The sequence below is a fragment of the Eleutherodactylus coqui genome, chromosome 4, assembly GCF_035609145.1.
Source record: "Eleutherodactylus coqui strain aEleCoq1 chromosome 4, aEleCoq1.hap1, whole genome shotgun sequence".
Classification (NCBI taxonomy): domain Eukaryota; kingdom Metazoa; phylum Chordata; class Amphibia; order Anura; family Eleutherodactylidae; genus Eleutherodactylus; species Eleutherodactylus coqui.
Window position 1 is genome coordinate 254,070,378 of NC_089840.1, and position 26,785 is coordinate 254,097,162.

At 43.2% G+C, this 26,785-nt stretch overlaps 1 protein-coding gene across 1 annotated transcript in view; it reads right to left on the reverse strand.

The window, feature by feature from the left end:
• Positions 1–508: 508 nt before the first annotated feature.
• Positions 509–26,785, reverse strand: part of PYROXD2 (pyridine nucleotide-disulphide oxidoreductase domain 2) — a 76,379-nt gene continuing 50,102 nt past the window's right edge. The window contains exons 13-16 of the mRNA XM_066598838.1: positions 25,258–25,412; positions 14,121–14,227; positions 10,557–10,677; positions 509–646 (exon numbers count right to left, since the gene is read on the reverse strand). Coding sequence (XP_066454935.1) covers positions 573–646; positions 10,557–10,677; positions 14,121–14,227; positions 25,258–25,412 — 457 coding nt within the window. The 3' untranslated portion in view covers positions 509–572. The remainder of the gene's footprint in view (positions 647–10,556; positions 10,678–14,120; positions 14,228–25,257; positions 25,413–26,785) is intronic.

A 26,785-nucleotide genomic window follows, 5' to 3' on the forward strand; every position in this document is an offset into this window, starting at 1 on the left:
TGGGGCAATTAGCGTTCAAACTTTGCTCAAACGATGTCTTTTGAGCGATAATCGTTTCGTGTAAATGCTACCATCTTTTGCTTTTTGCCGAACGATGATTTTATGTTGAGTTTAAAATCCATAGTTCGGCTGGGCAGCTGATACCAGGGACCACACGCTGTGATTCTCCAAGGGAGTGCTGATAACATTGTATTCAGCTGCAGTCCCATGGCAGAACAAAGGGGCTATATGCAGATAACAGACCACCCGCTGTTCTCTGCATACAGCGATGTGAGGCTCATTTACATGCAAATGAAGCTAATAAGCTACTAATGGGCAATGATCACTCAAATTGTCATTCTCCCTATCTTTTGAACAAATTTCGAGCGATCATTTTTGCATGTAAATGGGGCTTTAGACCTGCACATTTTGGTGTGGCTTCCTCCTGCGGTGTAATTCCGTACGGTGTGAAACATCCCGTAAATAGTTTGTAAAATTTTTTTGTACGTGAATAAAAGACCACCCAGGAAAAAATGAAAATATTCACTTTATATTTCAAAGTAACAAAGCAAAATCTAGAACTTTCTGGAATATCACACCCGAATCTTCAGGTCTTGTAGAGCTACCAAAGCTGCATTTCTTCCCGATGCGCCCATAACACCTCCGCCTGAAACAGAGCAGATCAGGTATGAGTCTCCGGTGAACACTCAGTACTCCTATGCCAGCATTCTTATTGGTGACCCCATTAATTCCCCTGGATCCCACTCATTGGAACCTGGTACCTAGAAGGTATGGGCATGGGAATGTAGGCTGAACCACTACCAAATCTGCAGTACATTCCCTCTAACGGTATATTATTCACATGTTGCTGATTTGCTGCAGATCTTGTTGTGGATTTTGGTGCAGACTTCATCTCTTTAATTTGAATTTGTGATGCGCAGCAAGTTCCCATGGACTTCTATGGCAGATAGAGAAAAGTGAGGGGGAGGGAGTTACCCCATGGAAAAAAAAGACCATTCACCCTAATTAGTATTTTTTTAACATTCACGCAGCAGCGCCCCGTGTGAATGACTCTAAATGCGCTAATTAACATCAGGACTTGATTGTGTCCAAAAGTCATTCGTGTGTATCTATGTTGCGTACAGGCGAACGGAAAAGTGCATACGGTCGCGTGAAGGAGGCCTCATACCGCTTTCACGTGTCTGAGAACATCGCATGAGATTTGTGCGTTATGACACCTCGCACAAGTATGCTCTCCAGTCTTTCGAATGGAGTGATATAAATGAACGATTTTTTTCACGCACCGCATCATGCTGCAGGGGAAAAAAATCACGGAATGTCCTATATTTTTGCGTTCCTATTGTTTTCAATGGGGCAGGAAAACACATCGCAATGGGAAACGCTTGCCGAGCCGCGCTGGAGGATCACTACTTTACCTGAGGGGATGGGAGGCGTTTTTAAAGAAAAAAAAAGACTACAACATACCACAGAACTAGAGTTGAGCGAACATACTCTGGCGAGCTTGATACTCGTTCGAGTATTAGCGTACTTGATGGTGCTTGTTACTCGAATGAGCATCAAATCGCGTTCGACCCCGCCCCAGCTTTTGGCTCCTCCCCGCTGTGACGTGCCTGTTTTGGCCCCTCCCTGCCACGACGCAGCGTGCGCCATTTGAAAATTTTTGGTCTGGCAGGGAAGAGAGAGACACACACAGAGACACACACGCACACACAGACACACGAACCAAGAAAGAAAAAAAACAAAAGCTCGGCACCCGGCGTCCCACATACAAAAATGCTCGAGTCTCCCATTGTAGTCAATGGGGTTCGTTACTCGAGTAGAGCTCTCGAATTTTACGAAAAGCGCGACTCGAATAACGAGGACCCGAGCATTTGGGTGCTCGCTCATCTCTACACAGAACCCATTTGGTGCTTGTTCTGATACTGTCCAGAAGTACATTACACTGTCAGAAGCTAGAGGATTACCTCTTGGCCCCTGGCTGGATTTACAGAATACTCTAGTTAAAGGGAACCTGTGGCTACGAAAATGCTGTCCAATCTACTAGCATGATGTTATAGAGCAGGAGGAGATGAGCAGACTGACCTATAGTTGTGTGGGTAAAGATTCAGTACTGCTTGCAATTTATTGATTGAAATCCCTGCTTATTCATGGCTTAGGAGTCCGGTGGGCGGTCCTGTAGGAGTAGGAATACTGACTTTACTGTCAATCACTAATAGGACCACCCACTGGACTCCTAAGCCCAAACTGAGCAGGGATTTCCATCAATAAGTAACAGGTTTTACTGATTATTTCCCATACAACTATATATCAATCTGCTCACATCCATCTGCCCTGCCTGCAGAATAGGCCCCAATATGAAAGGTTCCCTTTAACCCCTTGGCACAACCTGCCATACATGTATGGTAGATGTGTGTGGGGATTGTAAGGAGTGGGCTCAGGAGCCGAGCCCGCTCCATACATGGCAGAAGCTCCGCTGTCTTTGACAGCCAACATACGACTGCAGCAGCCACAATTGAATTTTACTCCAACTGCGGCTGTTAACCATTTAAATGCCGCCATCAATTCTGACAGATGCATTCAAAAGTCCCGAACGCCTTCCCCACGTGATTGCAAGGTGCCGTTCAAGTGTCATCTGCGGCTTTGTGCATGCCGTGTATTTCTGCCTATGCAGTCGTGCCCGCGGCAGCGCTTAATCGAATGTCTGAAGATAAAATTCAATAGACTGCAATACTGAAAATATTGCAGTATAAGCAATCAAACAGTCACAAGTTCGATTCCCTATGGGGACTGAAAAAAGTAAAAATAAGGGAAATAAAGTTTAATTATTACACAAAATATCAAAAGTTAAAAAACGCTTTTCCATATTTCTAATTTAAAAAAATACCTATTTGATATTGCTGCATCCGTAAAAGTCTGATTTATTGCACATTTATCCCACACAGTGAGCGCCATCAGAAAAAAAATAAACAACGCCAGAATTGAGGGTTTTTTTCTTTTGGTCACTCCATCTCCAAGGAAAAATTGTATGGTATCAATAGAAAACATAGGTTGTCCCACAAAAAAAACTTAATACACCCGGGAAAAATTAAAAAAAGTTATGGTGGTCCTGGCTAACGAAGGACTGATTCTCCTTCAATAGGGAATTTACATTTGCAGCGCCCAGCACTGTTGTGTACAGTGCTGTGGAATATGTAGCGATATACAAAAATGGCTACAATGGAGGCGGCCGTCTAGCTGTAGCTTCTCAGTTGCAAATCAATCTATATGCAAAGACTTCAGTGTAAACAGTTTCTGGCTTGTGTCACTGCAATAAAGTGTTATAGTGGCTACGATAAAAAAAATGGTGTCATGTCTGTGATCATTTCCATTGTAGATAGTAAAACGTTGCAGTCAAGTCTTCATTCGAGAGCGATTTAAAGTGACACGCCATAAAATAATACGATATTGTTAAATCCACTCTTATCCAGGTTTTATGAAGATGGCCATCTGAGAAATGCACATGCACCAAGAAAATGACACATAAAAGTTATACAGCCCAGAATGGAGGTCGTCAATGTTTACAGTCTACAGTACGCACCCGATATTACTCTGCACTAACAGAAGGGTCACGAAGAAACACAGTGATTGAGAAATCAGTAACGGTAATATACTAATGCTTCATGTTTCCCTAGTGAAATTTGCCTGGAACGACTGCAGCAAATACATTTCACGGCATCTACTCTTAGGCCTTAGTCACACGGGCGTTTTTTCACGCGATTTGCGCATCGCATGACGGATGCGCATGCGCAAATCGCGTGACCGGCGCCGAAAAATCGGCCCAAAAATCGCCCGAAAATCTGCTCCTAGCCGCGTTTCATTAGAAACGGGCCGGAGCTGTCCAGCGCATTGCATTCAATGGAGCCGGCAATACAGCGGCTCCATTGAATGCAAGCGCTGCGGGCGTGCGCGGGGTTAATTGTCGGGAAGGGGTTAAATATATAACCCCTTACCTGCAATGCATCCTTAAATGTGAAAAAATAAAAAAAAAGGATGTACTCACCTGCTCCCGGCAGCTGGAGATCCCGGCGGTCGGCCTGCAGTGGGTGTGAAGGAGGTGTGACTCAGGCTTGCCCCTGATTGGCTCAGCGCTGAGCCAATCAGAAGCAAGTCTCAGTCACACCCATTCATGAATTCATGAATGGGTGTGACTGAGCTCAGCCTCTGATTGGCTCAGGCTGAGCCAATCAGGGGCAAGCCTGAGTCACACCTCCTTCACACCCACTGCAGGCCGACCGCCGGGATCTCCAGCTGCCGGGAGCAGGTGAGAACATCCTTTTTTTTTATTTTTTCACATTTAAGGATGCATTGCAGGTAAGGGGTTATATATTTAACCCCTTCCCGACAATTAACCCCGCGCACGCCGGCAGCCCATTGCTTTCAATGGAGCGGCTGTATTGCCGCTCCATTGAATTCAATGGGTAAACATCGTTCTTCTCTGCCACAGCTGTTCCAGCTGTGGCAGAGAAGAATGATTTGTCTTCTATATGTTCTCAATGGGGTCGGCGCTGCTGCCGCCGGCCCCGTTGAGCGCATATAGAGAAGAGAACAGGAATCGCAGATCGCAGATAGGTGCGATCTGCGATTTCTGTTCTCTAATTTATCGGACGAGCGCATAAAAAGCGCTCATGTGTCCGATACCATTGCAAAGCAATGGTTTTAAAAAGTCGCCGGACGCATGCGCATGCGCAAATCGCGGCAATAAACGCCCGTGTGACTAAGCCCTTAAAGTGAATTTCCAGTTTTTAACGTTTAGTTGCTTTTAGGCACACAATTCTGTGCCGATTGATCTTTTAATATATCTTTACGGACATAAAAAAAAGCTGTTTTCCTGATATAGAGCTCTAAAATCCACTGCAGAGAACATAATAAAATGATACAATTCTGCCTGCCACCACTAGGGGGAGCTCATCAGCTTATTGCATACGCATTATGCACTGAACTAAATTATAAGGCAGCTCATAAGCTCCCTCCAGTGGTTGATGTGGGTAGCTGCAACCTTGTAATATGTTGAGGGGTTAGGAGTTCTGCTATGGCAGATTATATAGAATAGTGTTGATTTGGGCCATCATACAGGCTGTCACTTACACAGAAGAAACTGAATTCCAGGTGCCCAATTACAGTGTCATTCCATGCATCTGCCACTCCTCCCCTTCTCCTGCTCTCAGTACAGTATGTGCAGGAGAGGGGAAGGATCAGGCAATGCACAGAGTGGTGCTGTAATTTGGCAGCAGTGTCTGGAATGCAGTTTGCTGTGTGTGAATGATTAGACAGGGGCTGTAGACTGCAGGGGGCACAGAGGGGGCTGTATTATTTTGGTAGAATGGAGGCGGTTCAACTATTTTATGGGGCCACAGAGGGGGCTGTATTACTTTGCTGGTAGCATAGTAGGGCTGTATTGTTTTCTGGGGGCGCAGGTGGGGTTGTATTACATTGTGGAGGCAGATAGATGACTGCATTATTTTGCTGGTATAGGTGAGGCTTTATTATTTTGTATGGGCACAGAGTGGACTCTTACTTTGTGGGGGGCACAAAATGAGCTCTATAACTTAATGGGGCAAAGCAGAGGCTCTCTTAGCTTGTTGGGAGTTTAGAGAGGCTCTATTACTTTGTTGGGGCACAGTTGGGGCTGTATTTTGTCAGGGCACAAAGGGAGTTGTAGTATTTTGTGCTAGGGCACTGGGGGCTCTTTTACTTTTTGAGCGCAGAGAAGGGGCTCTCTAACATTATGAAGACATGGAGAAGGCTCTATTACTTTGTAGGGACACAGGGTATTATTGTATCTTGCCGCCACCGGAAGCTAGGGGCTGAGCTGGGTTAGCAGAAGTTAACACCCCCTGACAAGCCCCTAGCTTCCGATTGGTCAACAGTCTTGTGCAGATTCACAAGGCTATTTGTCTGTGTACTGTCCCATCCCCCTAGTGGTGTTACTCACCACCCCGCCGCAGCTGCAAAGACTGTGGGGCGTGATGTAGTGGGTTCCTCCGCTGATCAGGAGGATGAGTTCCTCCGATACCATCAGGAGGACGAGACCCAATTCGGGGCACAGAAAAGTGCTGCCACTGAATATAGTTACAGTACAGGAAGAGAGACAAGTGTGTGAACAGTCCGGGCGCACCGCCTATTACTGGAGTTCACAAAATGATGCAAAGACTTATACATGTATTCACAGAATTGTGGATCTATTTAGAAAGTGTTAAATGCTGTTAAGAGTTGACAGAAAAGTTGTTTTCAGGATTAGAACACTGTTTAATTCATGAAGAAATGTGTAGCTATGTAAACATCGAGCCACTTACTGTATCAATATAGAATAATTAGACAATTCTCATTTCTGCCCAGTAACTACCCGCAAACCTTTCTTTAGTAGCTATATTAGCAGGCACATTGGTTGTCACCCAGCTTTCTCAGAAACCGAAATAATGTAGAACAACAAGATTTTTTTGGTGGAGGAATCGCTGCTTATAGTCTAGTCAAACCTTAAATATATTTTGAGAATCTCTTCCAGCTCAAGGACCAAGAAGCTGACTTATAATGGTAAAAGCAGCAGTTTGAAAAATCAATGGATACGTAGATTATCTCTAAACATTTCATCCATAAGGTACAAGTTCTGCGCTTTGCACTGTCTTCCCCCATCCATCAGACCAGGAAAAAAATATTTCCAATGTTTTTCAGTTTACAGACATTCTTTATATGGGAAAGGCAGTAATGAGCTGAGAACTGCACCGCTATGGCACAAGGACAATCACAGAAACATTCACATGTGATGGGTGGATTTTCCTGTGGTTGAGCAGAATTATTTAAAAGGCCAGTCTGGTGTACAAAACTCATTCTGCTTGAGGAAGGACCCCGAGTAGGTTTGAAAGATCACTATAATATAAGTTTTTTTCGTTAGCCATTAAAAAGTATATCTACAAGATTACTTGGTTTCTCTTGCTGGGAATAATCACATAAAACTCATTTTCAAACGCCCTACTAGAGAATTTTAATCAAATAGAGGACCTTCATCTATTACGCAGAGCAAAGAGTGCCTTTAAAGAGGATCACTCACTCTGGAGGACCTGTCCTGGCCTGCATTACAGAGACACTCTATTGATTTCAATGGGAACGGTGTAATGCTTCATTTCACCTATGGTGGCGCTGCAGGGGAGTTGAACAGTTGCTGCAGTTTTGTTGGCAGTTATAGCTGATCACTAATGGTCTTAGCAACACGACGGCTTGTAATCAGCTTATCTCATCTTCGAACAAAAAGGTGGGCATCTCATGTTAAGAAACAATTCCAAAAAATGCATTTACCATGATTGTGTAGAAAGTCATATTTCCAGATGTTTTCCATGCATTATTTTTAATCTGCAGCTTTACACTATTGAAATCAATCAAATAATTTGGCACAAAAGATGCCACTAAGGGGGATTCATTTTGTGAAACATTAAAGAGGTTTTGGTGGCTGTGGGCGGACTCATAAGGTATTAAAATAAAAATGACCGGACTCACCTCCCACAGTGTGCTGCTCCCCTGTTGCCACTGGCCGCTGCTCCAGTTTTCTTTTTACATCGGCTGAAGCAGTGACGTGGGTTTACCCATGTGACTGCTGCAGCCAATAGGAGGTCGTCAGGGACATCCCATAAACTTACCCCGGGCTTCTACAACCCAAATTCCAAAAAAGTTGGGACACTGTGCAAATTGTAAATAAATACAAAGTAAAAAGAATGCAATGATTTTGAAATCTCATCTAACCATATTTTATTCACAATAGAACACAGAACACAAATCAGAAGGGGAAAGGGAGACATTCTTCCATATCATGTAAAAAAAAAACTAATTTAGAAATTGATGGCAGCAACACATCTCAAAAGGCTGGAAAAGTAAGAGCTACTAATGAAAAACAGCTGGAGGGTCAATTTTCTACTAAATCACATGACTGAGCATGTTAGAGAGGCAGAGTCTCTCAGAAGCAAAGATAGCCAGAGGTTCACCAATCTGTGGAAAACTGCATCTAAAAATTGTGGAACAATTTCAGAAAAATGTTTCTCAACATAAAACGCCATGCAATCCACAAATGCAAGTTAAAGCTGTATCATAAAAAGAAGAAGCCGTATATTAACACAATCCAGAAACGTTGGCGTCTTTTCTGGGCCAAAGCTCATTTAAAATGGAAGGGCAAAAATGGAAAACTGTTCTGTAGTCAGATGAATCAAAATTTGAAATTCTTGTTGTTAACCAGAGACGCCGTGTCCCGCGGACTCAGGAGGAGAGGGACCTTCCAGTTTATTATCAGCACACAGTTCAAAACCCTGCATCTTTGATGATGTGGGGTTACATTAATGTCTATAGCATAAGCAGCTTACACATCTTGAAAGACACTATCAATGGTGAGCAGAATATCATATGTTCCCACCCAGACAACATCTCTTTCACGGAAGGCCTTGCATGTTTCAGCAAGACAATGCTAAACCCCATACTGGATCCATCACAACAGCATGGCTTCACAGTAGAAGAGTCCGAGGGCTGAACCGGCCGCCTGCAGTCCAGACCTTTCACCAATAGAAAACATTTGATGCATTATAAAAAGGAAAATCCGGCAAAGACGACCCTGCACTATGGAGCAGCAGCAATCCCACATCAGACAAGAATGGGACAACATTCTTCTCCCAAACTTCCAGCAATTGGTCTCCTCATTTCCCAGATGTTTATAGACTGTTGTATAAAGAGGAGGGGATGCTACACAATGGTAGACATGGCCTTGGCCCAACTTTTGTGAGATATGTTGCTGCCATCAATTTCTAATTAAGGCTTTTTTTGTTAAATGAAATGCAAAAATGTCTCCCTTCCCCTTCTGATATGTTCTATCATCTACTGTGAATAATATATGTTATATGAGATTTCCAAATCATTGCATTCTTTTTTTCTTTACATTTATTTTTTTAGAATTGGGCTTGTACATTAAAAGGCCATGGGACAGGTTTACAGGATGTCACTAGTCTTTCTGGCCAGGTGATGTCATCTTTCACATACCAGGTAAATATATTACTTTTCCATAGCTTTTGGCACTGATGGCCTTTAGGCCTCGTTCACATGGGCAACATGGCATCGCCGCAAGAAAAATCGCAGCGATATCCCATCGCTGGTTCGTGCAATATCGCTGCAGTTTCTCACAGTGACACAGAAACTTTCTAGCGCTACAAAGTCGCATGTGGTGCTACAAAGCCGCGCGACTTTGTTGCACCACATGCGAGGATTTTTGGGAGGGGGTGGCTTGAAATTTAAGCCCCACCCTGAAAATCAGACATAGCTGAAGAAAAAAAAAAGTGTACATCACCTAGACGCGCTGTCTGTGGCTCTGCTGCAGCTGCTCCCTGGTCCTGGCACTAATCTTCTTCTTCTCTTCAGGCCGGGGATTGAAAAATCCCCACCTCATGGAAGCGCTAGCTGTGATTGGCTGTCGCTTAGCCAATCACAGCCAACAGTTGATGAATGTCTGATTGGCTCATCGAGCGCTGGCTGTGATTGGCTAAGTAGCAGGCAATCACAGCCAGCACTTCCAGGAGGCGGGGATTTTTCAATCTCCTGCCAGAAGAGAAGAAGCAGAAGACAAGTGTCGAGGGCCCGGGGAGAAGATGCGGCCGGGCTGACAGCGCTTCTTAGGTGATATATGTGTATTTTTATGGGCTTTACATACATGTGATTTGTAGAACTGTAGCAACTTTGTCGCCCGTGTGAACGAGGCCTTAATAGGACAATAATTGGTGGGGGACTGCCAAACCAAACCACTCCCTATAAAGGGCCAAGTCATAGCTCCCATTAGTTTAATTGCAGATCACTCTCACCTAACACAGCCAAGATCTAAATGCAGCCAATGATTGCTTGGTTTTTGCTGTTTTTCACTATTCTTATACTTCTATGAACTATATGGTCATCTTTACCTACGTTTTCTCCAAGTTTTTCTTTTGCCTAACTGAGCAGGCTCTTGGATTCTTGCCAAATTTCACCATACGGATACCTTTATAAACCATGCGGTCGTCTTGACCTACAGATTTTTTTAAGTGATTCTTTTGCTTAGCTGAGCATGCTCCTAGTCTTTGATGTTTTTCACTATACTGACACTTCTATTAACCATGTGGTATTTTTGACCTACAGATTTTTTAAGTGCCTCTTTTGCTCAACTGAGCATGCTCCTGGTCTTACTGTTACTTTTACTGATGGAGATTGGTTATCTGATTCTATTCTGTAATGTCAATCAAAGAGTACTATACAATCTATTGGATATTGGAATGTTTTATTGGCTCCCACCCTCATCCTATAAAAGAGTCGTCAGTCTATGCTGCCTTACTGTAGCCCCACATTATTCCCCTGACGAAACCAGTCATGGCAAAACATGTCGGGGTGTGGGGGAGGGGAATATGTTCATGTTCTTAGTTCAGGAAAGGCAAGTATAAGAGGTATACCCCTGAACTCCACATCCTCTGTCTTCTATGGCTAAGTTAACGGTACTTCTAGAATGTGACAAGTAAAGCATATAGTACCTGGATGTGCTCCACTGCCACACAAATAAAGACCATGTATTGGGGTTCTATAATTTGCAAATCCTGGTACTGGACGGGCAAAATACAACTGGTCCAGAGACATGCTCCCATGAAAAATGTTCTGCAGGGAAAAGAAAAAGTAGAAAAGGTCAGAAAAAGGGTATAAACCACCAAAAACAACTAAAGCTTGAAGCTGCGGGGGTCTGTTTCTAAACCCTCTTATTGATCTTTCTGCATTAGTAATTATGGATCACTTTTTGGGAGTCATAGGATATTAATTTCCCCTTCATAAAAAATGAACAATCTAAGTGGCATCTGGGTCATATTTGAGCTAACATTTACATTTGCACCCGGGCAGGTATATACACCACGTAACCCCCAGCATGCAAAGTTAGCTCCGTTTAGCATTCTGGCTCTCTGCATGCTGGGGGTTAAGTGGTGTATATGCCTGCCCCCTTGTATCAGCATATCAGTGAGTACCTGGCCGCTTTCTGTGAGTTTTTTTGTCTGTATGATATTTCTCTTTCTGTGATTTTAAAGGACCCACAATAAGCGAGGACCCATGATGTGGGTTGTGGGCTCACATATTTTGGCCAAAATATCAGCTAATAGCTTGCATTTATTAGTATTTATCTATAACATACAGTGCGGCTTTGAATGCCCGTTCTATGCACTGGAAGGAGGTCTTGTGACCTGTGATGACGCTGGGTACACTGGCCCTAGTGACATCTCGTATACAGGTCACATGGCCTAGTAATGGAGAGGCCCAGGCCTTTTATGAGATGTCACTGATGAAGGGTTGTTGATTCAGGAATTATTACAATTTCCAGATTGGAGTCAGGAAGGAAATTTGCCTTCCTCTTGATCGACATTGGGGGAAGTTATAGGCTTAGCTGGATAGACTATGTCTTTTTTCGGCCTAACATACTATGGTATGTCATGATGTTGCTTCGCAGGGCCTCACAATGGCTGCATTGGTCTTGTGGATGACCAAACATCGCCACTGCAGCCACTAAACAAAGACCGCCCAGAGGACAGGAATAACTACGGGAGAGCAACAAGGGAGTACAGAAGTAAGCATTAACTTTTTTTTTATTATTTCATTCCACCTCTCTTCACTGCCACCAATGTTAATTTAAAGGGGTTGTTTAGTTCTAAACTATTGATGGCTTATGCTCAGGATAGGTCAGCAATAGTAGATTGTTGGGAGTCCATTGCCAATTCAGCGGTTATGTGGGTTGATACTCTTGTTCACTCAGGTGATTTCAGCAGGAAACGAAAGCTCTGTGTCCCACTGCAGTGGTCAGGCTTGGTATTGCAGGCCCAGTTCCCATTGAAATTAATGCAATGCCAAGCTTGGCCACTACAATGGGAATTACGCTATTTAATTCCTGCAAAAATTAGCTCAGTGCACAGGCTTGGCGAAGAACTGATTGTCGGGGGTTCCGAATGTCGGACTGCCACTAACCTACTATTGATGGACTGTATTGTGTCATAGCTCACTGGCCATGTAAAATCAGGTCTGGCATGACGTCACGGCACCAACCCCCGTGATCCACGCACTGGAATATGTTTAGTATCATTTTGGCATTGGAATCTGACTTGAACACGTCTGTGAGGGTATCTGGATGGATTGGTCAGCTGGGAGGTGTGTGTTCCAGCCGGCCAATTAGCACCTGTCTGTACACATTTATTGCAGGTCTGGTTATATTTCTAGTCTGATGGTGACTTTTGTCCTGCTCCACTGTCAGATAAGCCTGTTTAGTGTAAAGGATATCCTGGGGTTCAGTGACATCTCATCTGGTTCATTGTGTGCAAGCCTTCATCTAAACTGTATTCCTTGTTATTCTCTGTAGCCTATATATACACCTGTATTCCAACTAATGAGAAGCAGAGTTGCCACAGTTCCTGAGGTGGGGTTGCCCTCATCTGGGCGAATGCTCCACTTTTTGGTAGTACCTCATTGCATTAGTAGTAAGGGTCAGATTTCCTGTTCCCCCACTTTTGGTTTTGTTAATCGTGTTTTATGTTCTTTGAGTCATTATATTGTGTGTAGATCCTTTTTGGACAACGAAGTATGTCTGATCCAGATGAAGTGTTTAGCATCCAGCTAGGATGTAACATACTGCGAATAGGCAATCAAACTGCACAACCGCTTTAATTCCCATTTATTCTAATGCAGAACAACCATGTGGCCTGCCAACTACCAGACTAAAGTCAGAGAATTCTCTAGATCAGTTAGCATTTTGGGCAATTAACATGAAATCCCCTTTAAATGGCCACTCCACTAATTCATTCATTTTATAGCTATCCCTTATGTGTGTGATTATATATATATATATATATATATATATATATATATATATATATATATATATAAAATCATGTATGTTGTGGTTACCTTGTCGTGGTTATCTTGGTTGGTAATTTCATTCTGTCTGAAACTCCTGGGCTCTTTCTCCTCAGATGGTCATGTGATCCCATTTCTAACCAGCTCATATCTACTTGGGTTTACATGTTCCATTTCTAGTCAGTTTCTCAATCTATGACTGGGGCATGTGCGTGTTTTACTGTATTTTTGCACATTTGTGCGCGCAAAAAAAAAATCTGCAACCATGTTCACATTCATTGAAATGGTCAATTAAGTTAATTAGTTCAGAATGTGCTATTTTTCGTGTGGAAATGCGAACTTTTAGAGCATGCTACATATTTTTGTGAGCAAACAAAATACGCATGCAAAACACGCCTTTATGAGCAAACCCAAAAACGATTGTGTGATACAAGCCTATGTGATGCTGTTACATGATCTCTACCTTAGAAACTGCCTAGAGAGGAACTCAGACACTTCTGTCCCAGTTACTGATGATGATCACACAGCTATAACAGAGGAGACCACAGCTCATCCTCCTGACTGTATACTTCTGGTCTGTAGTTTATTTAGATGAATATAAAAGATAATAATAATTAAACTGTCCTCCCAGCAGGCAGAAATAGTACAGCCTCTAGCTAAGCCTGTGCTGATGTATCATGGGATTGATTTGAAACTGAAAGTGAAATATCTCAGCATCAAGATTGTGCCTGATAAGCATCAGACAGGAGGCTGCTCTGCATGCACGTGACTGCAATACACAGAATAAATCTCCAAAGTATAATAGGAAATCAAGTGAAGGGGGGACAGGGATGGAAAAATAGATTTTTGCTGGAGTGGCCCATTAAATGCGAATTCAACAATATTTTGCACAAAACTATTAGTTTTCACAGACTGCTGAGAGGAAACATATCAAAAACAATTAAGTTTACCTTATAATGGTTCACTGGCCATAATAGTCTGAGTGTAATAACTTCTTCCATTTATTTTAGTTAGCATCATTAAAAAAAAATGACTCTGCGGATGGTCATTATATAGTTATACCGCTGATGAGGCCATTTCAATGACTACATCAAATACTGCTTATTTCATCGGCAACCATGACACTGGAAACATCTGACACAAGGGTTCACATACTGTACATTACCAGCAAAGTATAGCAGTTTTTTTCTACAAGTCAATAAGACGTTACGTACTCCTCCGGAGAGCCCGAATATCCTTTCCAGATCCGGCGGCGTGAGGATGTCTCTCCCGATCACAGATGCCTTGAAGCCGGGAGCATATTTTTCTATCCAGTCGAACACTAAACAAGAAATAAACCCATAAAATAATCGACACAAGTTGTTTCATTTGTGGAATGACTCGTGCGGATGACGAGATTGTGCGCGGCTTCGAAGCCGAGGCGCGGTGGTCCAGAGCACCCATCTTCTACAATGAAGTGTTATCCCTGCGGTGTGAAATTACAAATATACATCAAATCTACCGCTGTGCAGCGAGGGAGGGCCGCGAAGCCTTCCCAGGATCTTCCTTCTCATTGCCCTGCAACAACATTTGTTCTTCTAATTATACTTCCACTCACAAGAAATGTGTTCACTTTAAGAATCATTAGCTTCTTCTATTAACCGTTTATGTCCCAGAATGTAGCGGCTTAAAGGGGAATTATCATTTTAAAAAAAAGTCAACATTTAGAAACCGCTAGTGGGCAGGGCTTGATGGGAGGGGGTGTGACCACCATGGATTGACAAATTGATGTAGAATTTACACCAGAAACTGCTGTAAATTATCCCAGAAAATGTAGATAAGGAAGGTGATTTGCATATTACCCAGAGGAGCACGCATGGCCTTATTAGTCTCCTCACTCACCTTCTAGGTGCTCTCCTCAAGGAAAGACAATACTCCTCCCTTATCCCAGAAATGTACGTCAGGTCAGACCGGGATGTATAAAGTGCATCATGCGTTAGGGCAAATTATACTAAGCCTGAGGTCAGAAATGCCGGACACCTTTTGACATGTAAGAAGACTTGATCAGCGCCAAGACCCCCACCAACCACTAAAACGAAGGGACAGAAATGATCACCTGAGCATTGTGCCCCTCCATTCCTGGTTGGCTTTGCTTGGCTCTCCTTGGACTCATATACTTTCTGTTGATCAATACACCATTTATTCTGCTTTCCAAGGAGAGCTAAGCACTTCCGCCGTGTCGTTTTAGGCATTTGGTGGAGGTCTCAGCACCCAGCTCCCCCCCAATCAAAATTTCTGACATGTCACTATGCATATGAATTTTTTTTTAATGATCGATCCCCTTTAAAGGGGGTTTTCCTATTGAAGACATTTATTCTCTATCCACAGATTGAGGTTTCTCAGCTCGGACCCATAGCAATCCTGAGATCGGGGCATCTGAACGGTCCATGTGAATAAAGTAGCAGATCACATGCATGACCATCGCTCCATTCACTTCTGTTGGACAGAAGAAGATTGTTGAGCATATCGATTACTGCCTGTCCTGTAGAAGTGAATGCAGCGGCAGACAAGCAAGGGCACCGCTTTCTGATCATACGGCATTCGGGTTCTCTAGTTTCAGGATCACTGGGGGTCCCAGCATTAGGACCTCCAGTGATCAGACATTCATCCCCATCTGTAAAAAGGTCTAAATATCTTTCCTGTGAAAGCCCCTTTAAATCTTGCCAGGGTGTAGAGTAAAACTTCCTAAACTTCCGAGTTTGTTTGTTACGGGTCTCATGCCAACTATATTGATTTCCTTTTGCAGTAGATGAAGTTAACCGTTTCCTCGTTAGCCAACGTCATCCCTAAACTACATGTCCCAGCATTCCTTGCTTTTTAATATGCAAAAAAAAGAATTCTAACCTTACGGTCTACGAAATAAAACTGCAGTCCGTCTGTGGCAGTCATTGGCATGAGTTCCCAATGGGGAATGTACTTGTCACCAGGAACCCATGCCAGTGACCGTCCGATTGATAGTACATGGCCTCATTTTCATATTGGGTACCAAAACTTAACTGTGCGATTGCTCCTGAACATGAGAAGTGGGCTACAAAAAAAATGGTAGAATTTTTGAAACCACTTTCAAGACACCCGTTTGCTGTCAGTGAATGAAACAATTCTTTTTTTTTAATCCTTTTTGTTGTAAAATTTATGATAATCTCAATTTATCTGCTACATTTTTCCACAAAGCAAATAATTGAAGTCTCGTTGCAGTTGTGATTTCCCTGTGATTTTTAGATGGCGTGTAGTCCGAGCCTTAAAGGGGTATTCCCATCCCAACTTTTCATGGCTGAAATGTTGAAAACTCAGAAGCATCTTTCAAAAAGATCCGAGCACTTAGTGCTTTTGCTCTTTCTGTAACTCTCTTTTGAAGTAGATGGGAGCTAGCATGGCACAGGGCAATACACCATTTCCTTAGCTCCCACTGGCGTAACTATAGGGGTTGCAGGGGATGCGGTTGCACCCGGGCCTGGGAGCCTTAGGGGGACCAGAAGGCCTCTTTTCTCCCTACAGGGAGCCCAGTACTATGAATAAAGCATTACAGTTGGGGGCCCCATTATAGATTTTGCATTGGGACCCAGAAGCTTCAAGTTATGCCTCTGGTAGCTCCCATTCACTTCAATGAGTGTTACGAAAAGCGTGCATTGCTAATCACTCAAATCTTTCCTGTAGGTTCCGGTAGTCATAGCAGCGGTTTCACATCTTGGCTATGGTCGGAATACCCCTTTAATCTTCATATCCCTAATCATTTATTCTTACTCATTTATATAACAATGCATAAATATCCTTCAGCGCTCTACAGTTATCACTTACATTGGACCCTGTCCCCATTGGGGCTCACAACCTATTCACCTATTAGCATGGTTTTGGAGTGCGGATGGGAATCCACTAGAGATGAGCGAGCTTACTCAGTTCAGGTGTTTTTGCACTCGAGCACCGCATTTTCCGAGTAACTGACTACTCAGACGTAAAGGTTCGGTGGGCGTCGGGGGTGAGCGGGGGGTTGCAGAGGGGAGTGGGGGAGAGAGAGAGAGAGCTCCCCCCTGTTCCACACTGCTACCCCCCGCTCCACCACGCCGCCCCCCAGCGCCCCCCGAATCTTTTCGTCCGAGTAGTCAGTTACTCGGAAAATGCAGTGCTCAAGTGCAAAAACACCCGAACCGAGTAAGTTCGCTCTTCTCTAGAATCCACACAAACACAGGGAGAATATGCAAACTCCTTGCAGATATTGCCCTTGGTTGGATTTGACTTCAGTGAGCCACAATTCCGATGAAAACTGTATTTAAAAACTTTGGTTTGTTGTAAAAAAAAAAAAAAAAGAATGTTTTATCATTTTTCTAGTCATTTACTCTCATGGGCTGCCATAGATAAGGCACTTCATTGAAAGGATAGTAGAACCAAACTGGAGCAGTCTATGAAGATTGGCCAAGAGGAAAGTTCAACCAGGAGGGACTATGCTAGTCTATGAAGCCTAGGTGCCTCTGTGACAAAATGCCAGCTGCCAAGTGCAGATGCCCAACAGGTTGTCCCAGCAATGGTCGTTCGTGTGCTTTTATGGATGAACAAACATCCCTAGTGATTGGAGGTGGTGTGGGCCATGGATTGATGATAGATGAACGTTTGCCAGTTTTTATGCATGCAAAAACTGAATAGCAAACAAATTGATCATTCATTGTTCAGTAGTGCATGTATTTAGACTGAACGAATCGCTAATCGCGGGAATCGGAACAATTTCTCGGTCCATGTAAAAGGCCCGTTACCCAGCGATAGGACAAGAAGAGCTATTGACATAGCTAGGTTATGATTTCTGTACTTTAACTCAACTTCTTTCTGACTTCTGGTTCTACATAGCAATTATAGCCATAGGATTTTCTTCTACGTTTGCAGCACATTTTAGTAGAATTTTCCATTTCCGTTTTCTGATCTACGATAAGGCGACTACTTTTTATTAGCTCAGTACATCTGGAGGGATATTGGGACCTTGGCTGTGTTATATCTTGCTTTACTATTAGCTTTAATGCTTATTGTAGGTATAAGCGGGACATATTTATTTATGGCCACAATTTGGGCATCATCTTGTTGAGTTTAGATCATAAACCAATTATGATAATGACCAAGTCTTATATTAATATTAAATATTCATTCACCAATTAGAAAGGAGACCATTTTGAATGTCTTAGTCCCATGTGACCGAGTAGCAGAAACAAAAAATGTAACATTTATGAAAATAGGAAGCAAAAGATTATACACTTTATCAAAAAAAAATCCTGCACCTAGAAGAAGTTGTCTTTTTGTCGCAAAACTCGGCATGGAGTTATATCTCAGGCTGATATGCAAGTGAATAGAGTTGTAGCGTGATTAGATGAACGGTCTTGTCACCTGAGGCCCTAAAACTGGTTCCCCCCATGACCTATAAAAAGGCTCAGAGGCTCCTTGTGTGTAGTGACCTCTTCTTCCGCTTGTGTAGAGCTTGTTGACCACTAGACGCCTCTACGACACAGAGAAGAGATGTCACCCCGTTACCAGAGTCTGAGAGGGGCGCATTATTGGGATGCGAGAAGCTGGTTGGCTGTATCAATGAATTACCCGCCATTTGGGCCATCTGACCAGACTGTTAATAGGTGTTGGGACCAGTGGATGTGTGAGGGCACACAAGGTGACCGGGCTCAGGATGCCCCCTACAGACTACCAGTAGAGAGGATCGTCTGATCGGTTGACAAACACCAAAAGAACATGTATGGGACCATCTGAGATGCCTACTTTGATAGCGTACAAGTTTGTAGGATCTAGAGGTTCAGTTACAGCAAATGTGGAGTGACATGCTGCAGGATACCATATGGTACCTGTATGCCTTTATGCCCGTCCATATCACATCTTGTATCCAAGCTAGAGGCGGTACAACAGGGTACTAAAGCCTCCATGCCTGCCCATATCACATCTTGTATCCAAGCCAGAGGTGGTACAACAGGGTACTAGAGCCTCCATGCCCACCCGTATCACATCTTGTATCCAAGCTAGAAGCAGTACAACAGGGTACTAGAGCCTCCAGGCCTGCCCGTATCACATCTTGTATCCAAGCTAGAGGTTGTGCAACTGGGCACTAAAGCCTCCATGCCCCCGTATCACATCTTGTATCCAAGCTAGAGGCGGTACAACAGGGTACTAGAGCCTCCCTTCAAGGGGTCAATTCTCCATAATAAATGATCCTTTTGCTCTAATATTGTAATCACTTACTTATATCAAGTTTTCCTATTGCACTCCCCACCATGTAAATTCCCATGGGGTACGAAGCATTTTTATGTGAAAACTGCCTCGCATCACTTCAGGGATGCAGGGATCCTCCGGCGCGGCTGTCAGCCAAGGCGGAAGACAGCAGAGTTCCTCCCATTGTTTTCAATAAGGAGACCGCATATTGTGTGCGCTTTGCACAGGGTGCGATGCTACCGGCGGCCCCTTTGAATACAGTGGACGGTGCGATGCGAGAGCACGCACAAGATAGAACATGGTTTCCCGCATAGCATTGTATCGTGGTGCCATGCAGGGGGAAAAAAAAATCGCTTATGTGTATGACCCATTCAAAAGAATAGAGTTCATATTCGTGAATCTCACAAATCTCACGCAATTTTAACGCCAGCCTCAATCCATTTTTCTCACTAATGCTGGTGCATAGTTTACTTAGACTAGCATATGAAACCCCGGTCAGTTATTAGTACTTATGCCCTATTATTTAGCCAGCATTGAGGCGGTATTAATCTGTGTCCAATGGAGAGACGGATTTTGCCTTTGCTGTGAAAGAACGTAACACAGACCCCTTCAGTCTGTATGATTTTCATAAGTCCGTACCCAAAATATTCTGTTTATTATGGCCAACACCACAAAAACTTTGCACACCGCTAAACCACTACATCCTCCGCCACTATATAAATACTCGGATTTCCCCATACAGCCCACATTCACAACGGTAAAGTAGATTTAAGTTACGAAAAATAAGGAAGTGGAGACATTGCAAAATATCAAAGTGTAAATAAATTCAGGCTTCTGTATTCGCAAGGAAGCTGGTAAGAATACAAACTAGAAATATTCTCCGCAGCGAAGAGATTAAAGAATTTATTTATAAAACCGGGATAATCCTTAAACCACGTTATTATCCTGGACAGCACTTTATAAGTTCTGCGGCCTGTTTATTGGATTACACCGCAATTTATGGCTGTAATAAGCGTGCTTTACTAGTATGCATTAGCTTGTTCCTGGCAGCACATTAAAGCTACAGCAGTTTTTATGGTGGGGGTTTTCACCCTGGCCTAGATAAGGCGACTTAGTGTGTCTAGAAGGACGGCGGTAAGAGCCTATGGAAGGCCATAGAATACATATACAGTGCAAGAGAGTGAGTATATGTTACAAATTACATGTGTAAAGGCAATAGACTAACCTTATGGTTATTTAATTCCCATTACACAGTCAACTCCCTCTGGAGGACTCTGTAAATGGCATGCATAGTCTATTGATTTCAGTGGATGCCCTGCAATGCTTCATTTCCCCTGTGGTGGCGCTGCAGGGAAACTGAACACTTGTTAATACCATAGATTGCAGCCGATCACTGATGATCCAGTGTCATATTTTAAAAAGGATCTTTCTAATCAAAAGGGATTGTAAAAAGAATCCCTTTAACCCCTTAAGGACCAGGAGGTTTTGGTCCTAAAGGACCAGACACTTTTTAGAGATTTTATCGATGTGGTGGTTTTACTGCCTTATTTTTATTTCTTTTTTTTATATATATTCTTTTCAATACTTTTTATTGGATTTTACAGTAAACAAAGAATAAAAAATGTGTTGTCTTAGAATACAATTTCTGTATCGAGACATGAATATTTCAAAAATGCAATGTGTTGTTGAATAGTAATGAAACTAATGTTCCTTCTTACAAAATAGTTGCCAGGTTAATGTAGTACGTCACTTGAGTACTAGATATCAACTATGAATGGGAAACCTATTTGTACCACTTGAAGATTTTTACCTTATGGAAAGGATCTATTAGGGAAAGGAATGGGGTTTAAGACATGGAGATCTTTGGAAAGGTGGTTTGTGAAGGGATATGAATACTAGTTAATTGAGGGATGATTTTTTTCTTCAGCTACCAAAAATATTTTCTCTGTTTTTTGTGACATATAGGGGTATTTTTTAATATATTTTTTTCAATTATTTTATTCATTTTTTTATTAGGGTAAAAATGCTAAAAAAAAAACTATTTAAAAAAAATTAAAGTTTATTTTTTAAATTTGTATATTTACACTGAAATAAAGTACAGGAATGGGTTCTTGATTTTGTTTTGGATGGTTTGATATATAATTTGCATGGCCTCGGATTACAGGGCACATGTGGCGACGGTTTTGGCTGGTGTTGGCGGTGGGTCATGTTCTTTTTTTATATATATTTTTATTTAAATTTAGTATTTTTTACTTATTTTTGTAACTATTTTTTTTAACATCTATGTCCCCTATGATGTCATATAAGACCTCTGGGGGTGATTTACATTGTCTTTTTTTAATGTCACACTTTTCCACTGTAGCTGCGGCATCCATAGTAGCAGCATCCATAAGGGCCACAGTTACCCCTGTAGTAACAGTAGTCACTAACAGAGCTGATCTGGTTCTTCTAGGACCTTGCAGCTCTGCTGTGCTAGTAGGCAGCCAGCATTCATGTGATCACCAGGTCGAATAGCACAAGTGTCACTTCCACTTTCTTTCTTTACTACATATTGCTCATTGAGCACTATGTAGCCTGCAAGAGAGAAGGCAGAAGTGGTTAAAAGCTGATTCTGCCTACTCCTCCGGATCCTTGGCTGTGGCTACCAGCCAAGGACCCGACCTGCTCCTGCTAGATTGCAGGAGCAGAAGCTTTAATCCCGTGCCAAATTTTTCAGCCAAGAATAAAGCTCAGAACCAAGCGCCATAATTTACTGTTTGATCCTTAAGGGGTTAAAAGGTTTTCCAGGAGTTGGAATATAATAACCTGTCCTTAAGTAAGTCATCAATGTCCATTTGGTAGGGGTCCACTGTCCATAACAGCTGTTTGAAGAGGCCACGGCACTTGGGCGAGCTCTGCAGTCTTTTCACTGCATTCACAGCACAGCACTGTACATTTTTGTAGTGGCAGTATCTGGTATAGCAGCTCAAACCCATTTAGTTGAATGGAACTGAACTGCTGAAAGGTCACATGACAAATGAACGTGACATCAGTGGCCTGAGAAGAAGCTGCAGCACTCACCAGACTGTAGCAACCTCTTCAAACAGCTGATAGGTGGTAGTCATGGGCAGCAGATCCTGAGGATAGGTCACTGATATCCTCGTCCCAGAAAATACTTTTAAAATATAAATTACAATTAATTTTTAGGGTCAGAAAAATTGTAAATCTGGGATCTTTTGAACTAACAGGAGCGAGTATTTATTGCCTCCAAACAGAGCTGGTTTTAGGGGGGTGATAAAACAGGCGGAGGGTATGTATTGTGCAGTGGCGACAGACGGAGGCGGAAGAAGCACTTACGAGAAAAACTTTACCAAACAGCAATATTTTTCTCACTGCATAGGAGGGTTTCAGTACTTAAACATTGTGAAATTCGTCAACTGCAATTCATATCCACATGTTTATATAAGGGGAACAGCTCGGCAAGACAAGGCGCTTCAATTTTCAATAGTTAGGATAATTACTAATCACTGTCCTTGTAGTAGTTCATACTCAACATCATACTAGATCCTCAAAGTCCGTGACATGACAACATTATGACATCACGCACAGAGTACGACACCAATTTAGGAGTCCCTCGTCACTGCAGACTCAATGCACCATAGGTGTTTCAAGACATCTCCAGTATACATCCAAGTCATATAATGACATCTTCACATGGCATCACTTCACTTACTATCGGGGACTTCCAATTCTGTTGGAACTGTGTTAATATACATGAAGGCATAAGTTTTCTAAACCCAAAGGAAGGGTTGCCCTTTGGCCACAGCTTCTAAGAGGCTTTCCCTACAGGAAGGTTTTCTTTACTTTTGTCCTAAATGATGATTATTCATAAGCCAGGAGTCAGCCATTTCAGTTCCTTTTTCTGTGGCACTAAGTTCTTGGTAAGTACCAGGAAGTTTATGTACATGAAGGAACATTCACAGATTTCAGGCCTATTTCTATAACTTCCCACAGTTGGGAAATCACACGGATGTTACATTCAAGTTATGTTGGACTTTACTTCAAGGGGTTGTGCAATGAAACGAAGTTATTCTCTATCAAAAGGTTAGGGGATAACTGTCTTATTGGTTGGGGTTCAACTGCTAGGACCCCCACTGATCACAAGAACGGGGGTCCTGAAGGTCACGGAATGAATAGAGCTGTGGTCAAGCATGTGTTCAAGAGTTCAGCTATCTCTGGCAGCCCCAATGAAATGAATGGAGTGATGGTATGCATACATGACCACAGCTCCATTCTCTCGGGGACCTTCCAATCCCATTCTCCCGATTCATGGTGGTCCACCACTCAGATAGTTATCCTGTATCTTGCAGATAAGAAATAACTTTATTTTATGGGACAACCCCTTTAATCTAGATCATCCAATATCATGGTAATGGGGTGTGAAGGTTTATCGGGGTACTCTGGTTAGAATACTAAAATGGTTGGAATGGTGTAATGCTTTATTTAACCTGTGGAGGCACTGCAGGACAATTGAACACTTGCATACAGGATCCCCCACATATTACAGCTCATTAATAAGGATGCCAATAGAATGATACCATCTGATCAGCTTCTAACAAAAAGGGTAAGCCATGTATACAGAGATCAATATCCCTGTCTCTTCTATAAAGGCAGCTGTATGGGGGTGTATATAGAAAGGGAAACACATATGGGGAAAGTCCCTAATAACTTGGCTCATCAACTAAACCTTAAAGTCATTGCTTTGGCAGCCTCTGCTATTTCCTGACCTATTAAATACAATTAAGCTAGTCTAGTCATACAAGGACACAAAATCTAAAACTCATGTTTGTCATATTCTGTGGCCGCATGATTGTGCTGTGTACATAATGACTAGCAGCGAGGATGAGCATACAGTAAATTTGGCATCTATACAACTGCTGCAGATGGGATTTCCGCTTTATAGCTGATATACATGTGTAATTATAAAAGATTTAGGATAAAAAGACAATAAAATATAATAAAACCAAAGTAACAACAAACCGATAACTCTAACTAGTTCTCAATCCCTGACACAATACAGAAGCATAATTAGAAGCTGCTGGGCCCCAATGGAAAGTCAGTAACAGGGCCCCCATCTGTAATAATTCATTTTTAGCACTTGTCTCCTTATATGATGAAGTAAGACCTTAAGGGCCCCCTATGGCTCCAGGGACCGGGTGCATTGGCATCCTCCGCCCCCATTATGGTTACAGCCCTGGTGCTCTGGTCAAATCAATCTGGAATTTGTGCACTAGAAGATAGAAGTATAGGCCTGGTTACGAGAGGTCTCATTCAGAGGCTACAAGAGGGACTCTGCACTCCCTGTAGTTACCCCTAGGCAGGGCCAGCTCCATGTTTATGTGGGCCTACGGGCGATACGAGTCTTAGGGTTTATTTCTACCAATGCCTCTTATGGCCCAGTTAGCAATAATACTCCCTTTTGCCCCAGTTAGTGATGATACTTTTCTTGCCGCCTTTTATAAATAATACCCCTTTTTAGAAATAATGTCCCCTTTTGCCCCTTTAGATATAATGTAATCTCTTAATCCTAGAATGGTAGAGTTGGAAGGGACCTCCAGGGTCATCGGGTCCAATCCCCTGCTCAGTTCAGGATTCACTAAATCATCCCAGACAGATGTCTGTCCAGCCTTTGCTTTTACACCTCTATTGAAGGAGAACTCTCCACCTCCCGTGGTAACCTGTTCCACTCACTAATAACCCTGTCAGAAAGTTTTTCTAATATCTAATTTGTGTCTGCTCCCTTTCAGTTTCATTCTATTGCTTCAGCGCACTCCTCGCCCTAGGACTATTTGAATCCACTTCATGGACTGTTTTTTTCTATTATGGAATTCCTTTTTGTTTTTAGACTGTTTTGTGTGTATTTGTATGCTCCTTACACTTTTATAAAAATCTCTTTTTGTATATTTTTACCTAATCACTGCTAGCCCTTTTTAGAATAAAGCTTTAAACTTTATTTAGCCGATCCTTGACACTCTAAGAAATCCTTACTAATATTTAGAAACTTCTTGCTTATTGCAAAAAAAGAGAATGATTGATATATATGGAGTGGGAACGGTATGTAGAAGCACTTGATAAACCGTCACTTACCATTATCAGCATATTTATTCCTTTCTTCGTTGTTCCACATCCGCCCTTCGCTCAAGGTATACGGTGTATACTGTGAGAACATTGAAATAACATGACATCCTGGAGGAGCGAGGGTCGGGTCCAGTGAGGAGGGAATGCAGAGCTCAATCAGTGGTCTGTGAAGAGGAGGAGAGGCCGTGAACTCCATCAAACCCAGGGAAATGTTACTCTGACCTAAAGACATATCCATGCTCTGGCTTTTTACTACCTATCTCATATCTATCTATCCTGCTGCTCTGTTCCTCCCCATGCTTTACACTGCAGCTCTGCTTGTTCAGATTGCTGTACAGCAGTGGTCCCCAACCTTTTTGGCACCAGGGACCGGCTTCCAGCAAGACCATTTTTACAAGGCCCAGCAGGGTGGGGCGGGACATGGGCGGGGCTTTGGTTATATAGGGCGGGGTTATGAAGGGGGTTGAGTTTAGTCCATTCTTATTTAATTATGACATTTAGAATGTCCTGGCAGTACACACATAGGGCAGTATATAGTCTATCCCCCCCCCAGCACACACATAGGGCAGCATATAATTTATCTCCCCCCCCCCCGCCCCAGTAATAGACAGCCCCCACCCCTCAGTAATAGACAGCCCCCACCTCTCAGTAATTAGCAGCCCCTCCCCCTGTAATAAGTAGCTGCCCCCCAGTAATAAGTAGGCCCCCCCAGTAATAACCATCCTCCCCCAGTAATAACCATGTCTCCCCCCAGTAATAAGCAGGTCCCCCCGCCCCCCCCCCCCCCCCCGTAATAAGCAGGTCCACCCCCAGTAATAGACAGGTTGCCCCTCAGTAATAGGCAGCGCCCCACCCCCAGTAATAGCCACCCACCCATTAATAAGCAGCCCCTTCCCCTGTAATAAGTAGCCCACACCCCCCACCACCCCAGTAATAAGCAGCCCCCACAGTAAGCAACCACCCCCAGCAATAAGCAGGTCCCTCCCAGTAATAAGAAGTTTCCCCCCCCCAGTAATAGGCAGCCCCCCCAGTAATAAGCAGCCCCCCCAGTAGTAAGTATCCCCCACCCCCACCCCCAGTAATAGGCAGCCCCGCATAATAGGCAGCCCCCCCCCCCCAGTAATAGGCAGCCCCTTTCCCTGTAATAAGTACCCCCCCCCCCCATAATAACCAGGCCCCCAGTAATAAGCAGCCCCTTACCCTGTAATAAGTAGCCCCCCCCCCCAGTAATAAGCAGGTCCCCCCCAGTAATAAGCAGGTCCTCCCTCAGTAATAGGCAGCCCCCCAGTAATAAGTAGCCCCCCCCAATAATAACTAGCCCCCGCAGTAATAGGCAGCCCCTTCCCCTGTAATAGGTAGCCCCCCCCAGTAATAAGCAGGTCCCCCCCAGTAATAAGCAGGTCCTCCCTCAGTAAAAGGCAGCCCCCCAGTAATAAGTAGCCCCCCCAGTAATAACTAGCCCCCCAGTAATAGGCAGCGCCTTCCCCTGTAATAGGTAGCCCTTTCCAGCAATAAGCAGGTCCCTCCCAGTAATAAG